Source organism: Anas acuta, chromosome 2 (genome assembly GCF_963932015.1).
Source record: "Anas acuta chromosome 2, bAnaAcu1.1, whole genome shotgun sequence".
In the NCBI taxonomy this organism is placed as follows: domain Eukaryota; kingdom Metazoa; phylum Chordata; class Aves; order Anseriformes; family Anatidae; genus Anas; species Anas acuta.
In genome coordinates, this window is record NC_088980.1 from 118596960 (window position 1) to 118616748 (window position 19789).

General features: G+C 42.8%; 1 protein-coding gene across 2 annotated transcripts; it reads left to right on the top strand.

Moving 5' to 3' along the window:
- The first annotated feature begins 67 nt into the window (after positions 1–67).
- On the top strand, positions 68–4540 carry CHCHD7 (coiled-coil-helix-coiled-coil-helix domain containing 7). Of its 2 annotated transcripts, none has more exons than XM_068671906.1 (4): positions 68–327; positions 2725–2798; positions 3381–3479; positions 4310–4540. In XM_068671906.1, exons 2-4 carry the CDS (start codon positions 2745–2747, stop codon positions 4409–4411), a joined length of 255 nt encoding a protein of 84 aa, XP_068528007.1. In that variant the 5' UTR covers positions 68–327; positions 2725–2744; the 3' UTR covers positions 4412–4540. The 2 variants fall into 2 exon arrangements, with proteins under 2 accessions (XP_068528007.1, XP_068528006.1); XM_068671905.1 differs by having other exon boundaries at positions 68–235.
- The last annotated feature ends 15249 nt before the right edge of the window (positions 4541–19789 follow it).

Consider the following 19789-nt stretch of genomic DNA (forward strand, 5'->3'; position numbering starts at 1 on the left):
AGGAGGCGCCGCTCACGGCCGGGGCGGGCCCGCCGCCGCCGCCATTGGCCGCCCGGCCCTGCCGCTCAGCGCCGCCGGGGCGTGGGCGGCGGCGGCGCTGGGGCCGGGGGGAGCCGCGAGGCCGGGAGCGGGGTAGGCTGCGCCCGTACTTAAGCGGGCTGCCCGGAGCCGCTGACGTCTTTCGAATTGGAGACGGGGCTGCCCCGCTCCCGCCGCGGGGCTCCCGCCGAGCGAGGTGAGCGCCGAGCCGCGTCCCTCTCCTCCTGCCTCCGTCCCCTTCCCTCCTCCTCCTCCTCCTCCTCCTGCTCCGTGTCCCCGCCGCGGCAGGTGAGGCTGAGGGGAGCCCGCGCGCACGGCCGTTACCCGCGCGGGGCGGCCGTTGGTGTGCTGGGGGGGGGGGGGGGGGGGGGGGCTCCTCCTCCTCAGCGCCTCAGGCGCCCCCCGCAGCCCCCTCGCTGATGGGGGCGGTGAGGGGCGACCCGGCTTAAACACCGCGCCCCCTCCCCGTGAGGCGCCGGGGGGGTCCCGCGGGCCGCTCCGTGGGGTTTGGGGTTGATAAAGTGGTGGTTGAAAGCCGCGGTGTGGTCGGCGACCCCGTGTGTGGAGATATTATTATTAAAAAGTACCGGCTGAACGCGCACAAGAAGTCACCTTTCGGCGGGGGGAGCCCAAAGGAGAGGGAAAAGTGGAACTGAAGTGAAAAAAGCCCCACGGGGAAGGGAGTGCGAGCAGCAAGCGTGTGTCTGCGCCGCGCGGTTTCTGACTCCTAAAGTTATAACTGCTAAAAGCATAACTTCTAAAGTTATAACTGCTAAAAGCATAACTACGAGCTCTGAAACTGCAGCAGGAGAGCGCCCGGGTTTGGAGCCGTGAGCCCAAAGCACGGCTGTGGGGAAGAGCTGTGGGGTCAGGACAGTGACCGCCTGCCCTTCCCTCGGGTCAGGCTGCGAGCGCTGAGGTGCTGGGGACAGAGGGGCTGTCAGAGCTTGTGGCAGCGCTGTGCTGTGCTCTGCCTGGCAGGGTTTGCTCGTGGCTTGGTGGCAGCCTGAGCTGCCTGCTCTGAGTCTCTCTGTAAGGTCCGGGGGTGTCGGAGGGCTCCGGCAGTGCGATCCCACTGAAAATGTTCGCCGCCGTCTGTATGGTGAGCAGCGGTGGTGGTGTGTCCTGTGGTGGTTGTTCTTTCAAGAGGGGAAATCTGAAGTCAGTCTGACCCCGTACACCGTAAGGCACGCCTGCTTTTGTAGTACTTGCACTTCTGTTACCAGTGTAATACACAAGTTACAACTTAGATACACGCAAATATCTAAAAACTTTGTCCGTAGTACTGATGTGGGTGAAGTATCACGGTGTGCTTCTCTTCTCCTGTGCCTCCTCCCTCTCAAAAACTGGGGTTTTGTAATTGTTCTGCATGCACGTGTTTCCATTTTAGTTAGGAGTTCCTGATCAGAATCCTCCTGCACCCACAAAAAAAGCAAACAAGCCTAGTCTGTAAACTTAGCTTGCCCAGTGGATAGTTCTCTAAGGAAAGCAGAAGGTTTTCCTGATGCTGTTTTTTAAAAGGCCCATTTGCAGAGAGTTGTCATGTGTCATGTAGGAAATAATGCAAGTGTCTGGTCAGTATAGCTTCACAAGAGGTGACATGTAAGGCTTATTTACTTGAAATAGCTTACTTTTAGCCAGGAATGAATCTTCATTTAAAATACCCTGTGCGCTACTAAGAGCAGTATTTGACTTGTTGGTAACTGGTATCAAGCAAAACTGGCTGTTTTATTGCAGACCTGCAGTTATCATTTTCCAATGGGGACAGAACAAAGTTTAAGTTCAGACTTAGCAGCAGTGTCTTTAGGCAAAATAAACCAAGGTCAAGTGAGGATGCTGTTCCAAAGTCTCTTTAATAAACCTTATGTTAGTTTTCTGCAAAGATTTCTTATTCAGTCCTGCACTTCTGCTTCCACTGTCTCAAATACATCATCTGGTCAAGGTTAATTCATGTTTTTGGTTAGAACTTTTCTTTTTTTGAAGAAAAACCCACATGACCACATCAGTGCCAGAGGTGATGTATGGGAAGCAGTAAAAAAGGGGGTGTGGGTCTGTTACTCTTCTCAGTGTCCTCATCTTGGACCTGTGTTGATTATTGGCACTGAAAGATCTCAAGCTTATGGTTCTTAAAGCCAGGGTCAAACTAGGTGAAGAATGTGATAGAAGCTGTCACACACAGCGTAAGGGGGTCTGGTCTCCTTGTGGTGAAACATTTCTGTTTTGTTAAATGTCTGATACAGCAACACAGCGGAAAGCTGGGCGCTTCTGTAGACCTGGGTACAGGTGATGTGATCCAACTAAGGAAGAGGCACAAATCTGAGAAGGTTTTAGTGCTTTGTTTCTGAGGCCTGTTAACTGAAGTATCTTAAGTGCATTGGTTGTGAACTGTTTCTATGTAGCTGATGTGGTTGCTTCCTCAACAATTCCTCACCAGCTGAGAAGCTGGTGTAAGTCACCTCAGCGGCTCCGTTTTCTGTAGGAACTTACCCAGGAGTAAGGTAACCTGATGATAAACTAAACTTGCCTGAGCTGTCTTGCTGATAGTGCTTTTAAAACTTTGGAGAAAAAAAAAAAAAAAGCCCTGCTCTGTGTGCATTGAAGCCCTTTATTAGATGCTGAAGTTCAAACTTAGCACTCGGTTACTATTAAAAGCAGATGCTTAACCTGTTTCTTTTCTGTTTCTAGCCAGGGTCCGAGTGCCTATAATGCCCAGGCACGCACAACAACTTAGAGACCATGACAGAAATCCTTGCATAGCGGTAAGACGATCAATTTGGGATTTCTGTTTCTATGCTTCTAGGTTAAAATGCAAAATTAATTCCTCTAGAAATTGTGTTATGGATAGCACTCCTGCATTGTCATTTTGCACTACAGGTTCCTTAGACTCTAAAGATGGGAAAATATGAAAATCATGTATTAGAGTATATGTAAAATAGCAACCTGTAATTCCATATAAATGGGAGTAATACAACTGATAGTAACTGCTTTGTTTTTCTGTCCTTAAAATCAGAGCCTGAAGCCCTGTTTGGACAAGCCCAATGTTATGTTTTGTTTTCTAAATAGTCCTTTGTGGGTTATACCACAAATCTTTGTAAACAATTATTTTGTGGACTCTATCCTTTCTATGTGAAGAGTATAATGTTTGTTACAATTTCCAAATGAAGTCATTGCTTGGGGATTACTGATTATCTGCCGGGGTAGATACTCCTTTGCTCTCTTCGATACCATGCTTATCTGAGGAACTGCCTTCTATCTTCATAGATATTCTGGGACTTGTTAGAACATTTAGACACTGATACAGTGACTTCACCCAGCTCTGAAGTTTGTTTTTCCTATTAAAGGAAACAGATGCCTCTAGAAAATGTATGGATGACAACAACTATAAAAAGGATATGTGTACAGATTATTTTTTGAAGTACAAGAACTGCAGAAAATTCTGGGTAAGCAGGTTTTTGTAAGCTTCACAGATTTTGTAAATTTTATTCCACACCTTGCTTGAAGTGCATTACTTGTGTTACAGTGCTTTCTGAACTCTTTGGACTTCACTAGTGCTGGCTGCTGCTGCTGTTCTTAGGGTGACTTACAGACGTTGGTAGAATTCCTAGGTAGTCTCAGTATGTGTTGCTGGAAGACATAAGGAGATGCACATCAAAATACTCCACTTTGTTTTCCAAAGTTTACCCTCTTAAATTGTGAGTCAGTGTTCTTGTGGTATGTTTCTCTCTAAATTAGTCAGATATTTCTGGCAATAAGTTCTGTTTTGCAATGTGTCCAAGGCTTGTGTTCTGAGACATAAGACAAGTTCATCTATTTTTTCTATCCTTATGGGTCATGTTCACTTTAACTTAAGGTAAAACTCATGAGGAGTTCATTATTTGGTGATTATTTCTTACTTCTTTCTGTATTGTGGCAGGAAAGTATCATTAGGAGCTACGTGCAGTTAAACTGTTCTGTTGTCATTTCTCATGCTATTGTAATAGGCTTTTAGCTTATGCCTTTAAGTACTTGTGTAAGCCACCAAAAACCTGTGTACAGACAATTGCACGTTAGTCTGATGTGTCATGGGAATACTGTAATCTGAAGCAGCAAGGTGAGCTATCAGATAGCTTCAGTTAAATACTAGCACATTTACTTGTCAGCTAATCAGATCTAGAATATCTGGCTCCTCATATATAAAGAGCACTTGTGTTGAAGAATCTCATTTAGTAGGAGCTCAGAGGCAGAGACTTCTCAGAAGTGTGTTCTCATGCTTGCTTTCTTCTATTTTCAGCATGACATAATGATGCAAAGGAAGAGAAACGGTGTGAAACCAGAGATGCCCTCAGCAGAAGAGAGAAGGAAAATCTTGGAATCGATGGAGAAGCCGTACTGACTAGAAACTGGCGCTGTTTTACTGTTCTCACTGTACATATGGAGACCGGTCAGCAGCAAGTTGGCCTGTTATAAACCGGACTTCACTGTTGCCATATCTTGGATTAAAATCCGCTCCTAAATCTTTAAATGTGTGAGCTTTCTGGGATAGGACTGGTTCTGTTCGTACTATTCCTCATGGGAACTCACTGGAAGACATGGGTACCAACGCAGTTTGTCTAGACACCTTGGAAGCAGAAACTAACTTGCTGTGAAATGCTAAATATTAAACCAGTGGGACCCCCAAAAAGTCTGTTGGAAGGAAAGAGGGTGGGAGGGGGAAGACTTATAATTCTAAGGGTGGGGGAGGCTTAGAAAGATGAGTATGAGCAACATCTCTTGTATCCAGCTGTTCTGATTAACATCCTGAATTTATCATGTGTGGCCCTATCACTGTTCTCACATGAGTTGTATTCCATGTCCCTAGTTTAAGTAAGACTGTTCATCAACAAAAATCCCAAATCTAACAAGCTGTCTCGAGGCTTGCAACTGCGCTCCTCGGTGGAATTGGAGGGTTGCTGTACATCAGTTGTGCAAGCTTGGCTTGCTACAAGGTTCGAGAAGTTGGTGAAGATGGACACGAACTCAGGTCTGAACCTAGTAGTGCCTTCTACAGATAGTAAACAGATACTGGGAGGGGGGGCTGTGTTGGGGTGGGACTTGTAGGCATGTAAACATGCACTTGGAGTGACATAGCAGGTTTAACTATAGTACATCTAAGACTCTGGACAGCTGAACCTCTGCGTTTGGAAATGCTTACTCATATGAGACTACAAAGCTCAGTCTCCTCAGGCACTCTGGTCTTAAGACTGATTCCTTATCTAAACCGGATAGCTCGGTTGCTGCCTGAGAACACTTGTTTTCTCTACCTTGAGTACTTCTTGGTGTCCTGGCTTAAAAAAATCACACTCTGTGGTAAAAGAGGTAAAAAGCCACTGTCATGAGCTCAAGTTCCATGTGAAAACCTCTAAGGCTCGCTGTGATTAAGTTGGCAGAACTCTGGCTGACCTCCTGGAGGATGGTGTAAAAGTGTTGTCTCTATTTAGACTGTTTTGGAAAGACTTCATGGCTTCCTGTTTCTCCTTCTGTCTGGCTTGTCTCATCTCTTTCCACTGGAGGCCTATTTCTACGCTTAGTGGGATTTTATGCTGTTTTCCCCTTCCCTCTTGTCATTTGACCTGACCAGTAACTAATAGAGATCTGCTTTTCTTCTCTTTCTTTCTGGCCTTTCTCCTTTTACACCTGAGTGTTGGAGTGGATCGATCGTGCCATTTCTGTTACTGGAAAGTGTGTGTAACTCTATGCCTTCGGAGTGCACAGTGCTCTGAGCATAGCTGTCCAGCCTCCAAACCATGTCACAAGTTTTCTAGTGAGTTCCTGGCAAGGGAAATAGACCTCCTTCAATAAAGATCATGAGATTCTGTATTTTGAAATGTTTTCTCTCTACTTAACATTTAAACTTTGCTGTCGCTGTTCGTTGTGGTTTTTAGTTTGGAGCAGAGGAGAAACTTTCAGAGCAGACCCAAAGGCTCTACCTTGCCCACCACTTCTAAGTTTGTTCAATATCCTCCTATTTACCAGGCTTTTCTTCTGATTTGGCACCATTCTTCCTTGGTTTGAGCATTTTGGCCTATGTTCCAGTTCCAGCATTTTTCCAGTAGCTCCATTCTTCCTCTGCCCTAATGTAGTCCTGCAATGGCTTTCTAGTACAGATCTGCTTCGTGAGGATCCTGTGCTCTCCTGAAGGGAGGATCTCTTGCTTTCATTAGTCAAGCTTAACAGTGGTACTTCCTCATGGGCTGTGCCTCTCATTAACCTTCCTGTTCATCTGCAGTGCTGGATGGAGGAGCTGGCTGTCCACTTTTCCTTAGGGTTGTATCTCTCTGGACTCTTCTGGCGTTGCTGCTGTGTTCATCTCAGGGCACCTTCTCTCCCAGTTGGCACAGGCTCATCATTTGGCACCTCGGCTGCATCTTTGGGCATGGTCTCTTTGCTCCTATGGCTTTAGTTGCTATTCTAGTGCTTGCTGTTTTCCTGTTGCTGCACTCAAGTTCTGGGATTATGCTTAAATCTGCTGTATGCTTTAATTCTTTGCAGCAAAAACAGCATTTCCTCTTTAGGATTATGCTGATGCTGTTCTGCATAAGCTCGAGTCTCTTGAAGCCATCTCATTTATTCTAGGTTATTTCAGATTTTTGACTGTAGAAATGCCCCTTCTAGTTCTGGCATTTACTTCTTTTATTTTTATTTTTCCTGCTAATGTTTGCTTGGAAAGTTTCCACTGTTTGTTTTCCCTTGGAAGATGATTGACTTACAGAGCTGTGCAGGGTGTGTATTATACTGTGTCCTTACAAAGACTTACTAGGACTGGACTTCAGAAAGCCAGAAGAGGAGATGCATTCACTGCTGGAAGTATTTCACAATGCAGAATTGGGATTGCAGGACAGTCTAAGGCATATATAATACAAGGACAGTTTTCTAACATTAGAGCATCTGACCATCAGTGGACACACACGGTAAGTTCCTGGGTGTTAGGGCAAACCTGGTTTTACTGAAGATCTGAGGGCAGTGTAAGCAGTGACCTTGTGCATTTCATTCAGGTAATCAATCGTGTTTTATTTCCATTCACTGGAGGTTGCTGCTCCTACTTCTGAGGCTGAAGGATGATAAATTAATAGCCAAAACATAGGCTCTTAAGTATGAAATAGTTTGTTTTCATTATTTTTTTGTTGTGTGTTTAACTGTCTTTGGTTGTGAGCCAAAAATAACAGCCTTTTCCTCATATCTGAGTTTATGCTCCTTACTTCACTGAGACACTGAGGTAAGCTGTAGGCTGCCAGCCTTACGGGGCAGAAATACACTGGGCTGGGTTCCTCGTCTCTCTAAAGTGAACACATTCCTGTGCGCTAACCCAGGAACACATCATAAAGGACCAACGCGATTCTCTCAGAAGAAGGGAAAATGCCTCTTCTGGGTTTTATTTAGCAGCATTAATTCTTAATTTTGTTTGTAGTACAAGGGCCCAATCTGGACAGTGGTGGTAGGCGGTTTCATTTTTTGTTTGACAGCTGGATGGTGCTGTTGCACAGCCAAGACTATATGAAAACAAAATCACTACACCTACTACTGGCTTTTTCTAGCTTTTTTAGCTTCTTCCCACGGAGATAAAAACTTATGCAGGGGAAAGGGAGTCTCGCTGTTGTCGCTACGCTATAAACAGAAGGGAGTCTGGAGTCTCGGCTGCTGGAGAACAGGGTTTATGTGCAGCCTGAGAAGTCCTGGAGTACGGTCCTTCAAAGAGTACTTCTTCCACTGTGGTCACTTGATCAGAGCGGAGCACTGAGCCAGCAGCAGCTGCAGGCTCGCTGCCAGGTCCAGGTAAACACCCAGACCCGCGTCTGTGTGTTTTACCAGCTTGCATTTCCCATTAGTCTTCAGCATGAGACTTGCACATTTGGTTCTGGAGCTTTCTGCTGCTGTGATTGGTATGAGTTTGTGCTCCCAGAGGTGTCCATCATCTAGCTCCAGTCCTGAAAACCTCTTTGGGTTTAAAAGGTGAAGCTTTGCAAGGCAGGGAGTAGTTCTGCGAGTGTGAATGGTAACAGAGCAAAACATGCAGACTCTTTTAAATTTTTTGTTGCAGCCTATTTAATAGGAAAATGCAAAAGGGATGTACTACATTTATACCTACTTAATGCAGTGGGTTATCAAAATAAAGCTTTAATAAGTTTATATGTCTGATATCATGTACTTAACTCAGATTTCGAATAAATAAAATCCTGAAAGATGGAGAAACTATCTTGATGCCTTCTGTCTCCAAATCCTTTTCTGACTGACTGCAGTTCTAACACCTTCAACACAGCAATCTTTAAGTCACACACCTTCCATTTTGACACTTGAGCTGCTAAACTAAATGTAGCTGCCTTGTGATTCCTGTACACCTTGCCCGTCTCCCTTTCAGCATCCCCTTCGCTAATTTCAACCTCTTGCCTTGCACTAATGCTAAATTCTGTCCCATGGACTCTATTCTCCTATTACACTAGTTTTGTGGATTTTTTTTCCCCACCCAGGTACAATGCTATTTCATCTCTTGAATTCTCTATTACTTCCTTGCTTTTTATCAATTGCTTTGCCTCCTTGCTTGTCTCATAACTTCATCATCACCATCCATGTACAAGGTGCAGTTTGTTGTGGAGGTTTGATTCTGCAGCTTTATCTTCCCTAAGTGTCTTTTGCCCAGTCTTCTGTGACAAGCTAGTTTCTGTTAGCTCTGGCTGGGATATCATCCTTGCTTATCTGTTATACGACTATTTTTCTTAACATTACATTTTCTTAGCATGCAATTTTTTTTTTTTTTCCCTAAGCATTTCTTACAACAAATTTCTTACAGTTTCTTCCACTTCAGCCCCAAAACATTCTTCTATAGCTCATTTCTGGTGATTAAAAAGAGCAGGTTACTCTAGCCTACATCTGGGAATGTCTACATCTATATAGGCACATATACATAAAATGTTAATTAGGTCACTAGTGAAAGCATCTCAATATTTTTTAGAGGTTCTAGTAGCCCTTTCTCAAAAAAATAAAAGGTTTTGAGTCTCATTTGTTGCATGGTGGTGCCTTGTGTTTAATGCAGGCTGTCGGCTCCTTCAGCAGCAACCTGCTCTTCTGTGTTAGTCTGTGCAATGCTCTACACAGCCATGGCACTGTAGGAGCAGTGCAAATAATACCAGAGTTTGTTAGACTGAGAACTACAACTGATTTTCGTATCTTTGCAATCCCAAAGTGGTATGGTAATGGACTGGTTATTATTAATTATTCCTTCCCTGGATAATCTCGTTTTAAGAGACATGAGGGCTATTTTGTCATGGAACATCCTGAACTGGAAGGGACCTACAAGGATCATTGAGTCCAAATGCTATCTACTGATGCTGTCTGTGGGAGTAATCACTAATTAAATATATTATTTAACAAAATCAGACAAGCTGGAGAGGCGTGGCTCTTCCATAAGTAGGAGAGAGGCTTCTTTTGGTGCCTTCTTTATTGCCCTTGAAGCTAGGCATACACCTATTGTTTTCTGAACACATCCTTTTAAAATTAGTTTTTAGAATTGCTTTTTTTTACTTAGCTATATATGTTTGTTTGTTTTTTTCCTCTTTTACCGAGGTAATTGAAAGATTTGCATGCCTAGGTCCATTATTAAATCCAAAATAACATTTGGATTCACAGTCTGCCTGTTTCAGGGGCTAAGCATTCAGTGTGAGCAGATTCTGTTTAAAGCTCCACTCCTAATTTATTCAACTCTATCTGCAATTATTCCACAACCTGCTATTTTTTTTTAATTATTTTTACTTTTTAACGTAGAAGGTGAATTAGATTTTGTACTGTTCTCCCAATCATTGCTCTTTCTTTAAAAGCTCTGGTACCCTTGAGCTACCGCTTTACTTTCGATACTTCGATAAGCAGATGTACTTTGCAAACATTTCCTGATAGTTAAGTGCCTTGGCAGAACGCAGACTTGAAACTGAAATGAAAATCTGTAATTGCTCAATCTCTGCCATTTTTCTAACAAATAGTTTTCACTTTCATTTTCAAAAAGCATCTTACCTCCTCCTATTTCATATTTTTTTGGTTACATCAGTGAATACGAGCTATGGTCCACCTTTTGAAGCTGCTAAATAACAAATGCTTTCTGTTAATGCCAAATTCATATTTTACCTGGAAAATGTTTTTACCCTTTTACAGTAAATACTACCACAAACACCTCCTGTTTTAGCTTTTTCTCTGACCTACACTTCTCATTCCCTTTAGTGAAGGTATCTTGTTTCTAACATCCTCATTGGCACTGAAATGTGTGCATCTTTGACTACCTGGTTATCTCAATGTTTTTGATTTACGCCTTTGCTTTTGGAAAGATGCTGTTAAATTCTTGGCTTTTTTTTTTTTTTTTTTTTCTTCTTCTTGTTGTTGCTTTGTTTTAACACTTCATGTGACACTTTCCTGGCACAATACCCACCCTGTGTGCCAGGGAATATTAATGTCATCCATTGTCCTGTAAAATAAGAGTAATGGCCCTCATATATTGCAAAACACCATTTCATGCATGCTATGGATCAGTAATTTGAAATAAAGTGACCAAGCTAGAACAACAGCAAAAAATAACCCTCTTTATAAATTTATTACTACTGGAAGGGATGAAAATGAAACATTTCTTTAGCTTTTTTTTTTTTTTTTTTTTTCCATCAAAGCAATTGCATATGAATGCTGGGTGATGTTAATAATAATAATAAAGTACTTCAAACTTTGCAGTTTGGAAACTCTGTGGGTCAGATATCAGATTTTTGTTGTACATGCATACAACAAAATTGAATTAGGGTCTATCAAATATGAGTATTGCCTGCGTAGATAACACTATTCCATGTTATATCAGTGGGTTAAAAATTGTAAGCGGTAAAGATACTTACACTTAAAAGTTATTCCAAAATAGAAAATGATTGCAAGATAAACAAGAAAATGTACAATGACAGGCAAAAAAAAAAAAAAAAAAAAAAAAAAAAGCTTATGGTCAAGATAGAGAAAGTACTACTAAATATACTAAAAACAGTTCACACTTGTAAGACAAAATTAGACTAGTAGTAGAAATAGGGCATGTCAGCTCAAGCTTGAGGACAGTTATAAGCCAGTGAAGAATTTAAGAACTTTTCTTTGATGATAAAAGATTGCAACTGTTTTGTCAAAAAGGATTTTGCATTATTTTCACAAAAAATAGCCTGCTAGTAATATTGTTTATTATGACACTTAAGTCTCAAAATTTGTCCTGCCTTGACATGTGTGAACCCCCAAGCAGTCCTGAGAGCTGGAGTTGCACATAACTGATTAAGTGATCGGGGACAACAAGGTTGCATACAGGAATTAGGGTGGCAGGAGTCACGCTTGTGGTGTTTTCTCCTGAAATTTATTATCAAGTGGAATTGAATGAAGTTGCTGCACTGGAACATCCTAGGAATATTCCGTGCTTGCTTCAATGCATAGGTAAGGAGGAGGGGATAAAGGGACAGATCCCAAGGTAGGGTGTGCATTATGAATTTGCTGTATCCTGTAGTGTCAGTCTTCAGTAGTTTGGCTCTAAATTCCTAGTGGCTGATGGATTCAAACAGACTTTACTGATGGCCTAAGAAATGCTGTGCTTTAGTATTCTACTTGACAAGTTCAGCAATTCCTTAAATAAAAGATGGCAGCTTAAGATTCTGGGCTAGTCCAATTCCGAATGGAAGAACTGCTTTGACTCTTAAATTCAACACGTAGATCCCTAAGGGCCTGTTTCCTTGTTAGCTATCCGTGTAGATGGTGAGAACCTGTGGGTGCCAAACGCTTTGGTATCAGAAGTCCCCGGTGCTTCGTGTTGTGCTGTGTGCTTTGGTGCTGCTGGGCTGGGAGCTGGCCTCAGCTCAGTGCCGCTGGGACTGATGGAGCAAGTTCTGCCCGTCCTGGGGGTGCTCATGAAGTCTGCTCAAGTGGGGATGAGGGGAAGGAAAATAATTTTTCTGCAGGCTGTTATGTGATGGTTGTGTTTCCAGTGATGCCCTTCAGGAAATGCCTCTCCAAGCCTCTTGTCACTGCCCTCCAGCTGGTCCATCATTGTCATCCCCACCACGAGCACTGGTTCAGGGCACTAGCCTGGGGAACACAGGCAGCCACAAACCAGGACAGGAAAAATGGGGAGAAAGGGAGGATGATTGCTTCCCAGCCCAGCTGGGTAGCTGGGCACTTCACCATGCAGCTGCAGCATCACTTGTGCCCCTGGGCTGCAAGGGGTGATGCAAGGTGTCCAAATGAGCAGCAAAAGACAGGGAACAAATGCTGAAGCCACTGCTACTATCCCAGGTCAAGCAAGGTGTTTTGTGCTTGCTAAAGGAAGGTCTTGGTATCTATCCCCATGAGTACACAAGGGCTGTGATTCTGGAGATGGCAGGCAGCTAAAAACAGATAAAACCTAGAAGGAGCAAAGAACTCCTACTCTCTCCAGCTGGGCATTTTAAATCATCTTCTCGACAGCGTGCCAGTCTTTTTAGCCCTGGATGTGATCACATCGCAATTAAATGCTGGAAACCTACATACGTGAGGAGCAGAAAAGCACCGGAAAGGCTTGGTGGTAGGTTTCACCTACCCACGTGTTAAAAGCAATTTTCAGGTTTCTGCCCTTTAAATTTTAATGCTCAAAACCCCGAGAATCAATTATGTTAATAAATACTTTAACACCTCAGCTCTTTTAGGGTTGCTGAGGGACAGGAAGAGTTTGCAACGTGTTTTGATTTTCTGTGGTGTAGAGAAATTGCCAGCCAGGGGTTGGCAGAGATCACCGCTATCTCTCTTGGTCTCCTCCAGTAGGCAGCCGCAGGGGATTGGGCTCCCAAAAAAGCTGCTGTGAAGCCGCCTGTGGACATCTACAAAGAGCCAGCTGGTCCTTGTGGTGGGGAAAACTAGTTCTCAGTTTGACCCAAATGGGTACAGATCTGCCCAGTTTTGTGCTGGTCCAGAAATGCAAGTTTCTGAGTGTGCTGGTGAGGTCGCAAAGATTTGGCATGTGTAAAACAGTGACTAGTTGATGATGCTGTCTCTGAAATCACAGAATCTGACATTTTAAATTATTAATGGCTTCATCTATGTCTTGGTTTTTAGTCTTTCATCAGGTAAAGAATTTCTGTTGACTTGTAGTGAATGACATTACGTGCGTGTTTTTCCTCTGATTTATCTCCAGGTCCGTATTCATGCTGCTAGATTCTGTGTAAACCCAAGAGAAATCAAATTCCCCATTCAGTAGGGGATTAATACTTCTCCTGAGATGTTTCTGACGCAGGAGGCTTGCAGATGTTCTTATACAAGCCTTTAAAAGGACATTCAACATGTGGCATTGCAAGAACAGACTCAGCAAACTTTAGGTAAGCAAATTGGCTTAATTTAATGAGCCACTTTTCATCAAGCTAGATGGGGCCAGATCAAGTGCCTTGCCAAGAAACTTACTTTTATTGGTGCAGTGTAATTCGGTACTTACTAAACTATCAGTTTTATGCAGTGTTTTTGAGGAAGAAAGAGCGGAGCTGTTGGAGTGGGGAGGTTTCCCACCGAAAGAGGGCGTGATGGGGATGGCTCAGCTGAGCACAGCAGGGCTTATTGTGAGCTGGTCATGCAGGTTTCCAAAGCAGAAGTTGATACAGTGCTCCACAACCAGTCCGTGGAGCTCCAAAATCATCATCTGAAATGAAGCCCAAAGCAACGTGAGCTGTTTCATGTGCCTGCCTCACTGCTTTGTGTTTCAGCACAGATAAAATCTTAATCCTAAAACAGGTTGGAGGAGGAAATCGTGACAAAACCAGAAAGTGTCCTGGCACTTCTCATCCCACAGTAACTTCTGGGGGTTTCTAACAGGGAAAACCATTCACCATGCTAAATTCACGTGCATAAACCCTTTTGTGGGTAGTGAATATTTTGGCAAACTCAGAGTTGGTCTTTTGAAATCTGTGTGCACCAGGGGCTTTTGACATTTCTGTCCATAAAGTTTGTTTCCTGCATCCTGAAAGACCGAGAATGGCAAAAATTAGGCATTTCTTTTAATTAAAAGTGGGAGTACTGCAGTGAGAGATGCTTGCACCATCAGAAATGATTTTATTTTATTTGTTCCTCCTAGAAACTGCCCCCCTGTATCACTTTCTGTACTGTGGGATGTGTGTAGGTTTTAGTTTGCTCTGTCTTCTCAGTGGGTCTTTGGAGGAGACCTTACTGACCACCTGCTTTGAATATAGTCTGAAACAGCCTGTCAGGCAGCTCGCAGATAACATTGACTACCACAGTATTTAACCAAATGGCCTTAAAACAACCAAATAAAGTGTGTGTGTGTCCCCTCTGCACCTCAAGCCCCAGAAGAACAGCATAAAGATCAGGATTTTTTGAGAGAGAAGATGACTTTGTTAATATTTTCTTTGCTTATGTTACAGCAATTGATTAATTCGTCCTGCTGTCTCTGGGCATACAGCACTCCTGAAGCATAAAACACAATTTATTAGACTATTTCATACCCTATTATGAAGGCAGGTCCCTTACAATTGCTTTTCTTGGGTCAGATATCGACAAGCCCCTTGTTTCACTGCCTGATTCCATTTCAATACATCACTTGTGCCTTCATCACCCAGCACATGCTGACTGCTCTGTTTTCTTAGGTAGGGTAATAAGTCTTCCCTCAATGTGTGAAATAATCAGGCGAGCCATTATTAGATGTCACTACTTCAGCCACTGGAGTAAAAGCTTTGTTATAAAAGTGAAATAGAAGTTAATTTTACTTTGAAATATTAGCACTTGGTTGCTAGGGCATCTGTTTGCCAAGTTACTTTATATTTCTTTATATTTCTAGACTGTACCATTGTTTCCTGGTTTCTGAAGCTGAAACAATATTGTTTTTATCAGTCACATGGTTTCTGTTAAAAGGGAACTTTGGTTTGGTCCTCTTAAAATTAGAAGCATATTTTGATACTATTTGATTATTTTTAATATTAAGCAACCCAGAAAATAGAGAAATTTCTAAAAACAATTTCTTAAAAGGTTCTGGACATTTCCAAATAAATATAACAACACTAACTAGTTGTCTTTAAATTATCTCGTTGTGTTTTATTTTCTCTTCTATTTCTTTTACTGTATTACCCCCTAATATATCCCAATAAAGGCATTTCAATCACCATAATCATAAAGGACTCAACTTATTAACACACATCCATATTCCTACAATCAAAAGGACAGCCAGCAGCTTACATCCCTGTGACGGCTCCTTACTTTCACTGGTGGATCAGAGGGAAGCTGTTAGGGCTGAGCTGTATTGCTGAGCCCTGCTGGGTGGTGGGAGAAGGAGATAATTTGTGCGAGGTGGGCAAGAAATGCTTAGACTATCAATACCTGGAACATGTAAGAAGATGTTTTGCTTGTGTCAAGGAGTTCAGAGGTTATTCTTCTTCCAAAAGAACCTCAAAATGTGCCAAGACATGATGATAGCAGCCTTTTGAAATGTTGTCTCTTTGCTAAACAGAATGAAAGCTGTTTGAGAGCGATCCAAATCTGGCAACCTGCTTATTAGCAGGTGTGTCACCTGCTCCTAACAAGTTACCTGGGTGTAGAGCAAACAGCATCCCTAACAATCAGCTTCACCTACAGACATTAAAAGAAAGCATCCAATTAACTCTCATCCAGCAGTTAAAGTACGTTTTGATTCAGCAAAGATACCAATAGGAAACCAAAGTAATGTTTTCTATTCCCAAGAAGCCAGACTGCATAACTGGTACTCTCCTTCCTCAGGAACTCCAAAGACCTAATCCTCAAGAGAAAAAAAAATAATAAAATTATATCAGCCAAGATTTTATTAACTTAGAGGAGAAAAACAACTTCCAAATTCCTCAATACATACCATGTTCTACCAGCTGAGCTGAAAAAATGATCCAGGGAATGCCAGTTAGTGGCACTACTGAAGAGGACATCTCACCCTATTACAAAGACAGGTAATTTCCCAGGTAAACCTATCCTAAGTAATTTTTTACTTAATTTTTCAAACTTCTAAGCTGTCTTCATACTTCATGTGCAGGTTTTCTCTCTGTTGAGGCAATCACATTTTAGTTCTCAAAACCAGAGGCATATTTTCCCCTCTTCTTCGAGACCTGTTTAAACTATTTGGATGTTATTAAGCTAAGTATCATTTATAAGGATAATTCAAGCAGCAGGAGACAGAATGGAAAAATAGGATAGTTGAGAGTATTTGCAGACTTTAAGAAATATATCTTGCTTTAGTGTTTAATAATAAAATTATGTTTTTATCTTTAAAAAATCCCCCGGAAGAGGATTTTTTTATTGCCAATATAAAAAGATCTAGGCCATAGCTACTTCGGTCTTGAATAACAATTAGAAGTTGACACACACCTGTAGCATCAAAGCTCCCAGGTTAGCAAGTGAGAAGATCTGGCTGATACATGTGGGCAGGGAGCACTGCAGTCTCTGCCCTGTTCTTTGTAGACCTGTGGCATCCCCAGTGAGGCCAAGGACTCTTGTGTTTGTAGACCCAAGCCCAAAGACTATGAGTTTCAGACAAGGTTTACAGAAAGGAAAGCTGTGACTTCAGGCATTTTCTTCCCTCTAAGTGTTGGGTTCTCTGCCTATGTCTCAGGCTATGCTCACAGTATGGAAATGTTTGGACACTTGATGTGCCTCAAATCATGATGTTGATATCACACTCCTGATGCTTTTACACCTTCTTTTAGTTTCATTTAGCTTCATTTAGCTCAAGAACCTGCACCACATGCTAAATTCCCAACTCCTCCTCCTGTCTGGGGAAGCGGGGGCAAAAAAGAAGAGGAGATTTGGGAATATCTTGCCTCCACTCATACACTCTTCCAGAAACTGAGCTAGTTTGGGAGTCTGGAGCCTACTTCTCATCCAATTTTCTTGTCCTGAGGGTAATCCAAAGATAGTCTTCCCTTTGAGAAGATGAGTGTGTCCTCTCCACTCACCCTGACCCTTGATGGTAGAAATTCACCCCAGGCCACATGGTCAGAGTGGAAGTGCAGCAAATTGTCCTTTGCCACAGAAATGACCGATCAGTGTGAGCTTCAAGGTATATTTTGATTGCAAGCAAGTGTGCTGAAGTGTTACATTGTCTGTGAATTTGGCTTTTGTGCACTGTGGGTTAATGAGTAATCCACCGCGTACCTTTATCTTGCAGAGTTTTGTGTTTAATTGTTGGTTGCACCAGAAGGAAAGGAACTTATTTTTATACTATTTAATACTGATATTTTTTATTTTTTTTTTTTTTAACGTGGCAGCTGAGATCAAGAAACAAACTGCTCTAAAGTGAGTTAAGCTGGAGGGCTGAGTTATCTAACAGCTTCCTATTGTGGAAACGTGGAGATCCTGCCCCCTTTCCCATCCCTTCTTCCCCTTGCCCAGGGACAGGCTCACCTTCAGCCCGCCACCAGTTCTCACACGTGCGGGATCCTTCCCTGAGCTGATCAAATTTGCTAACCCAGCAGGTTAAAGGGAACAGCTTCTGTGGGGTTAACGGCTGGCTTTATGTAATTTCACGCTTAAACAAAGTGATTGTGCAAGCACTGGGACACGTGAGCCGCAGGCATGACACGGCATCTGCTCACAGATGATCATTTGCGATTGCTTCCCCTCTCTTCAATTATTAACATTTGGGCCAAGAGACCTCCCGTTTAAGCCTGGGTTACCACAAACAAAATTGATGAGTCAAGACTCCGCAACAGCTCATATCCTCTGTGGCTCACCGAGGAGACCTCTAACACCAAAAGACTCCAGTTGCACGACACGAGGTTCAATTCCAATTTTCCCATCTAATTGTTTGACTTCTTACCAACAATAGTCTGGGAAAAAAAAAAGGCAAGAAACCAATCTTATGAGTATTGCTTCCTGTTTTCTGAAGCTGACTCCAGAACAACAGTTTGTGTAATGATGATGAACTGTTAAATATAATTAGGTCTTTTTCCCTATGGACTTTGTAATAAAAATTGTAAACAATATTTTGCAAATAAAGCTGCAGGCCTACAGGCTGTCACTCCCAGATGGCATGAATTAGCAGAGGAAGATTTGTTGTGCTTCCTTTCCCCGGCAATCCACCCCTCCCTTGGTTCTGGATGTGCTAGCCTTGGACAGGGATGACTCAGCTGCTGGTTAATCACCTGCTGAAGTGCTAAAAGTGATAGCTTGGCTCCCTTTCCTTAACAGTGAGCTGTCAAGGCAGACCAGCAAGAAAACACTTTCCTGCGGCTGGGAGAGTTTTCCTGCCTTCACATCTAGGTTCAGTACAATTAGAGGTTGGTGCCTTCATCTGCACAGGTTTTACTGTGACTTCAAGGGTCCCTGTTGAGATCTTGTGTAATAAAAGCTTCCCAGTGCCTGAACTGCTCATTCACAATAGAGATGACTTTTTACAAGCATCGCTGTAAAACTTTCATTAGCAGAAAAGCAACTGACATGAACAGCTCACCCACAATGTAACTGGAGAGATATGGGGCAAGGATGTTTCACTGTTTTATGGCTGGCAACATGGAAAGTGACAAAGGATTTCCAACCAGAGAGACTGTTCCCCAAGAGAGAGCGGGTCTAGAACCACATTGCAAAATCTTGCAATTTTAAATTACTGCTTTCTAGATTGGTGATGGTAGAGAAAGATGGGAAAACTACAAACCACACGGGAAACTACCAGCCCCTACACCCCCAAGAGGCTGTACGTGTCCAACAGCTGCTAGGGAGAAAAACAGGGAGAGCCTATGGTTGGGTTGTGACAGGTCTCAATGTCTGAAATACTGTTTACAAACAAATTGTGACAGCAAGAGAGATACAAAAGCCCAGTTTACCACACTCAGTTTTAACTAATGCAATCCAAGGTCCTCATGGACTATTTGTTTCGGTGTCAGTACCTTCTTCCCCTAAATATTAGAGGAAATGTAGTGTGTGAGCCAGCTGCCTGCTCTCAGCATTAGTAACACCAACCACCCCTGCTGACAAGCAAGCAAATATTGTGAGAAGATCATCTCCAAGTCTCCGCTGTGAACCTTGGCAAAAGCCAGCATGCGCTTTGTGTTCTCCACCTGCTGCGGTGCAGATTTGTACTGCTTAACCTAACCATCAGGAAAAAGGAAAAAAAAATCTAAGCTTTATTTACCATGGCAAATATTTTGCTGGATGTATTTTACTTTGGCCTCTGTTGTATGACTGAATATATTTGGGAGAATTGGCTCCATCCTAAAGAGAAGAGCATCTTCAGCTCTCCTCCCTCCCACGGGGATGGCAGCAGCAGTATCAAGGCCCCTCTTCAGCTGGTTGACCAGATCACCCATTCCCAAGAGATATTTCCCATCCTCTTTGTCACGGTCCTCTGAGCCAAAATTCTGCTACAAGCCCACGATTGCACAACGCTGCAATTTCAGTCCTGGAGGGCAGAGAAAACAGTGCCAAAAATGATTATTCAAAGTTACAGGTCTGTGTAACTTCTCATTGTCGCGATGCCATCGTAGAAAAAGTTCACCACCTGGCAGGGTCAAGCTAAATGAACACATGTAATTCTTGTTCTCTATTCTTGATTCTTGTTTTTGGAACAAGTCTGATTGTTATTAACATTTTTGTGTAGGAAGGTCCAAGGACATGGCAGAATCCCATGCCAGGTTTGCTCATATAATCATGCTTGCTGTCTCTCAGCAAATTTACAAATTAGTTGTGTGATGAGCTTGTTGTTTGAGAAACAGATCTCAGATTTATTCTTTCACATATTTTTCCTTAATGTTAATGTGTTATA

Bases quoted from the DNA above. Each gene is read 5' to 3' on its own strand.
- CHCHD7 (XM_068671906.1), top strand. From the start codon at position 2,745: ATGCCCAGGCACGCACAACAACTTAGAGACCATGACAGAAATCCTTGC. The intron at 2,799-3,380 runs GTAAGACGATCA...TTCCTATTAAAG, and splicing joins ACAGAAATCCTTGCATAGCG to GAAACAGATGCCTCTAGAAA. The intron at 3,480-4,309 runs GTAAGCAGGTTT...TTCTATTTTCAG, and splicing joins AGAACTGCAGAAAATTCTGG to CATGACATAATGATGCAAAG.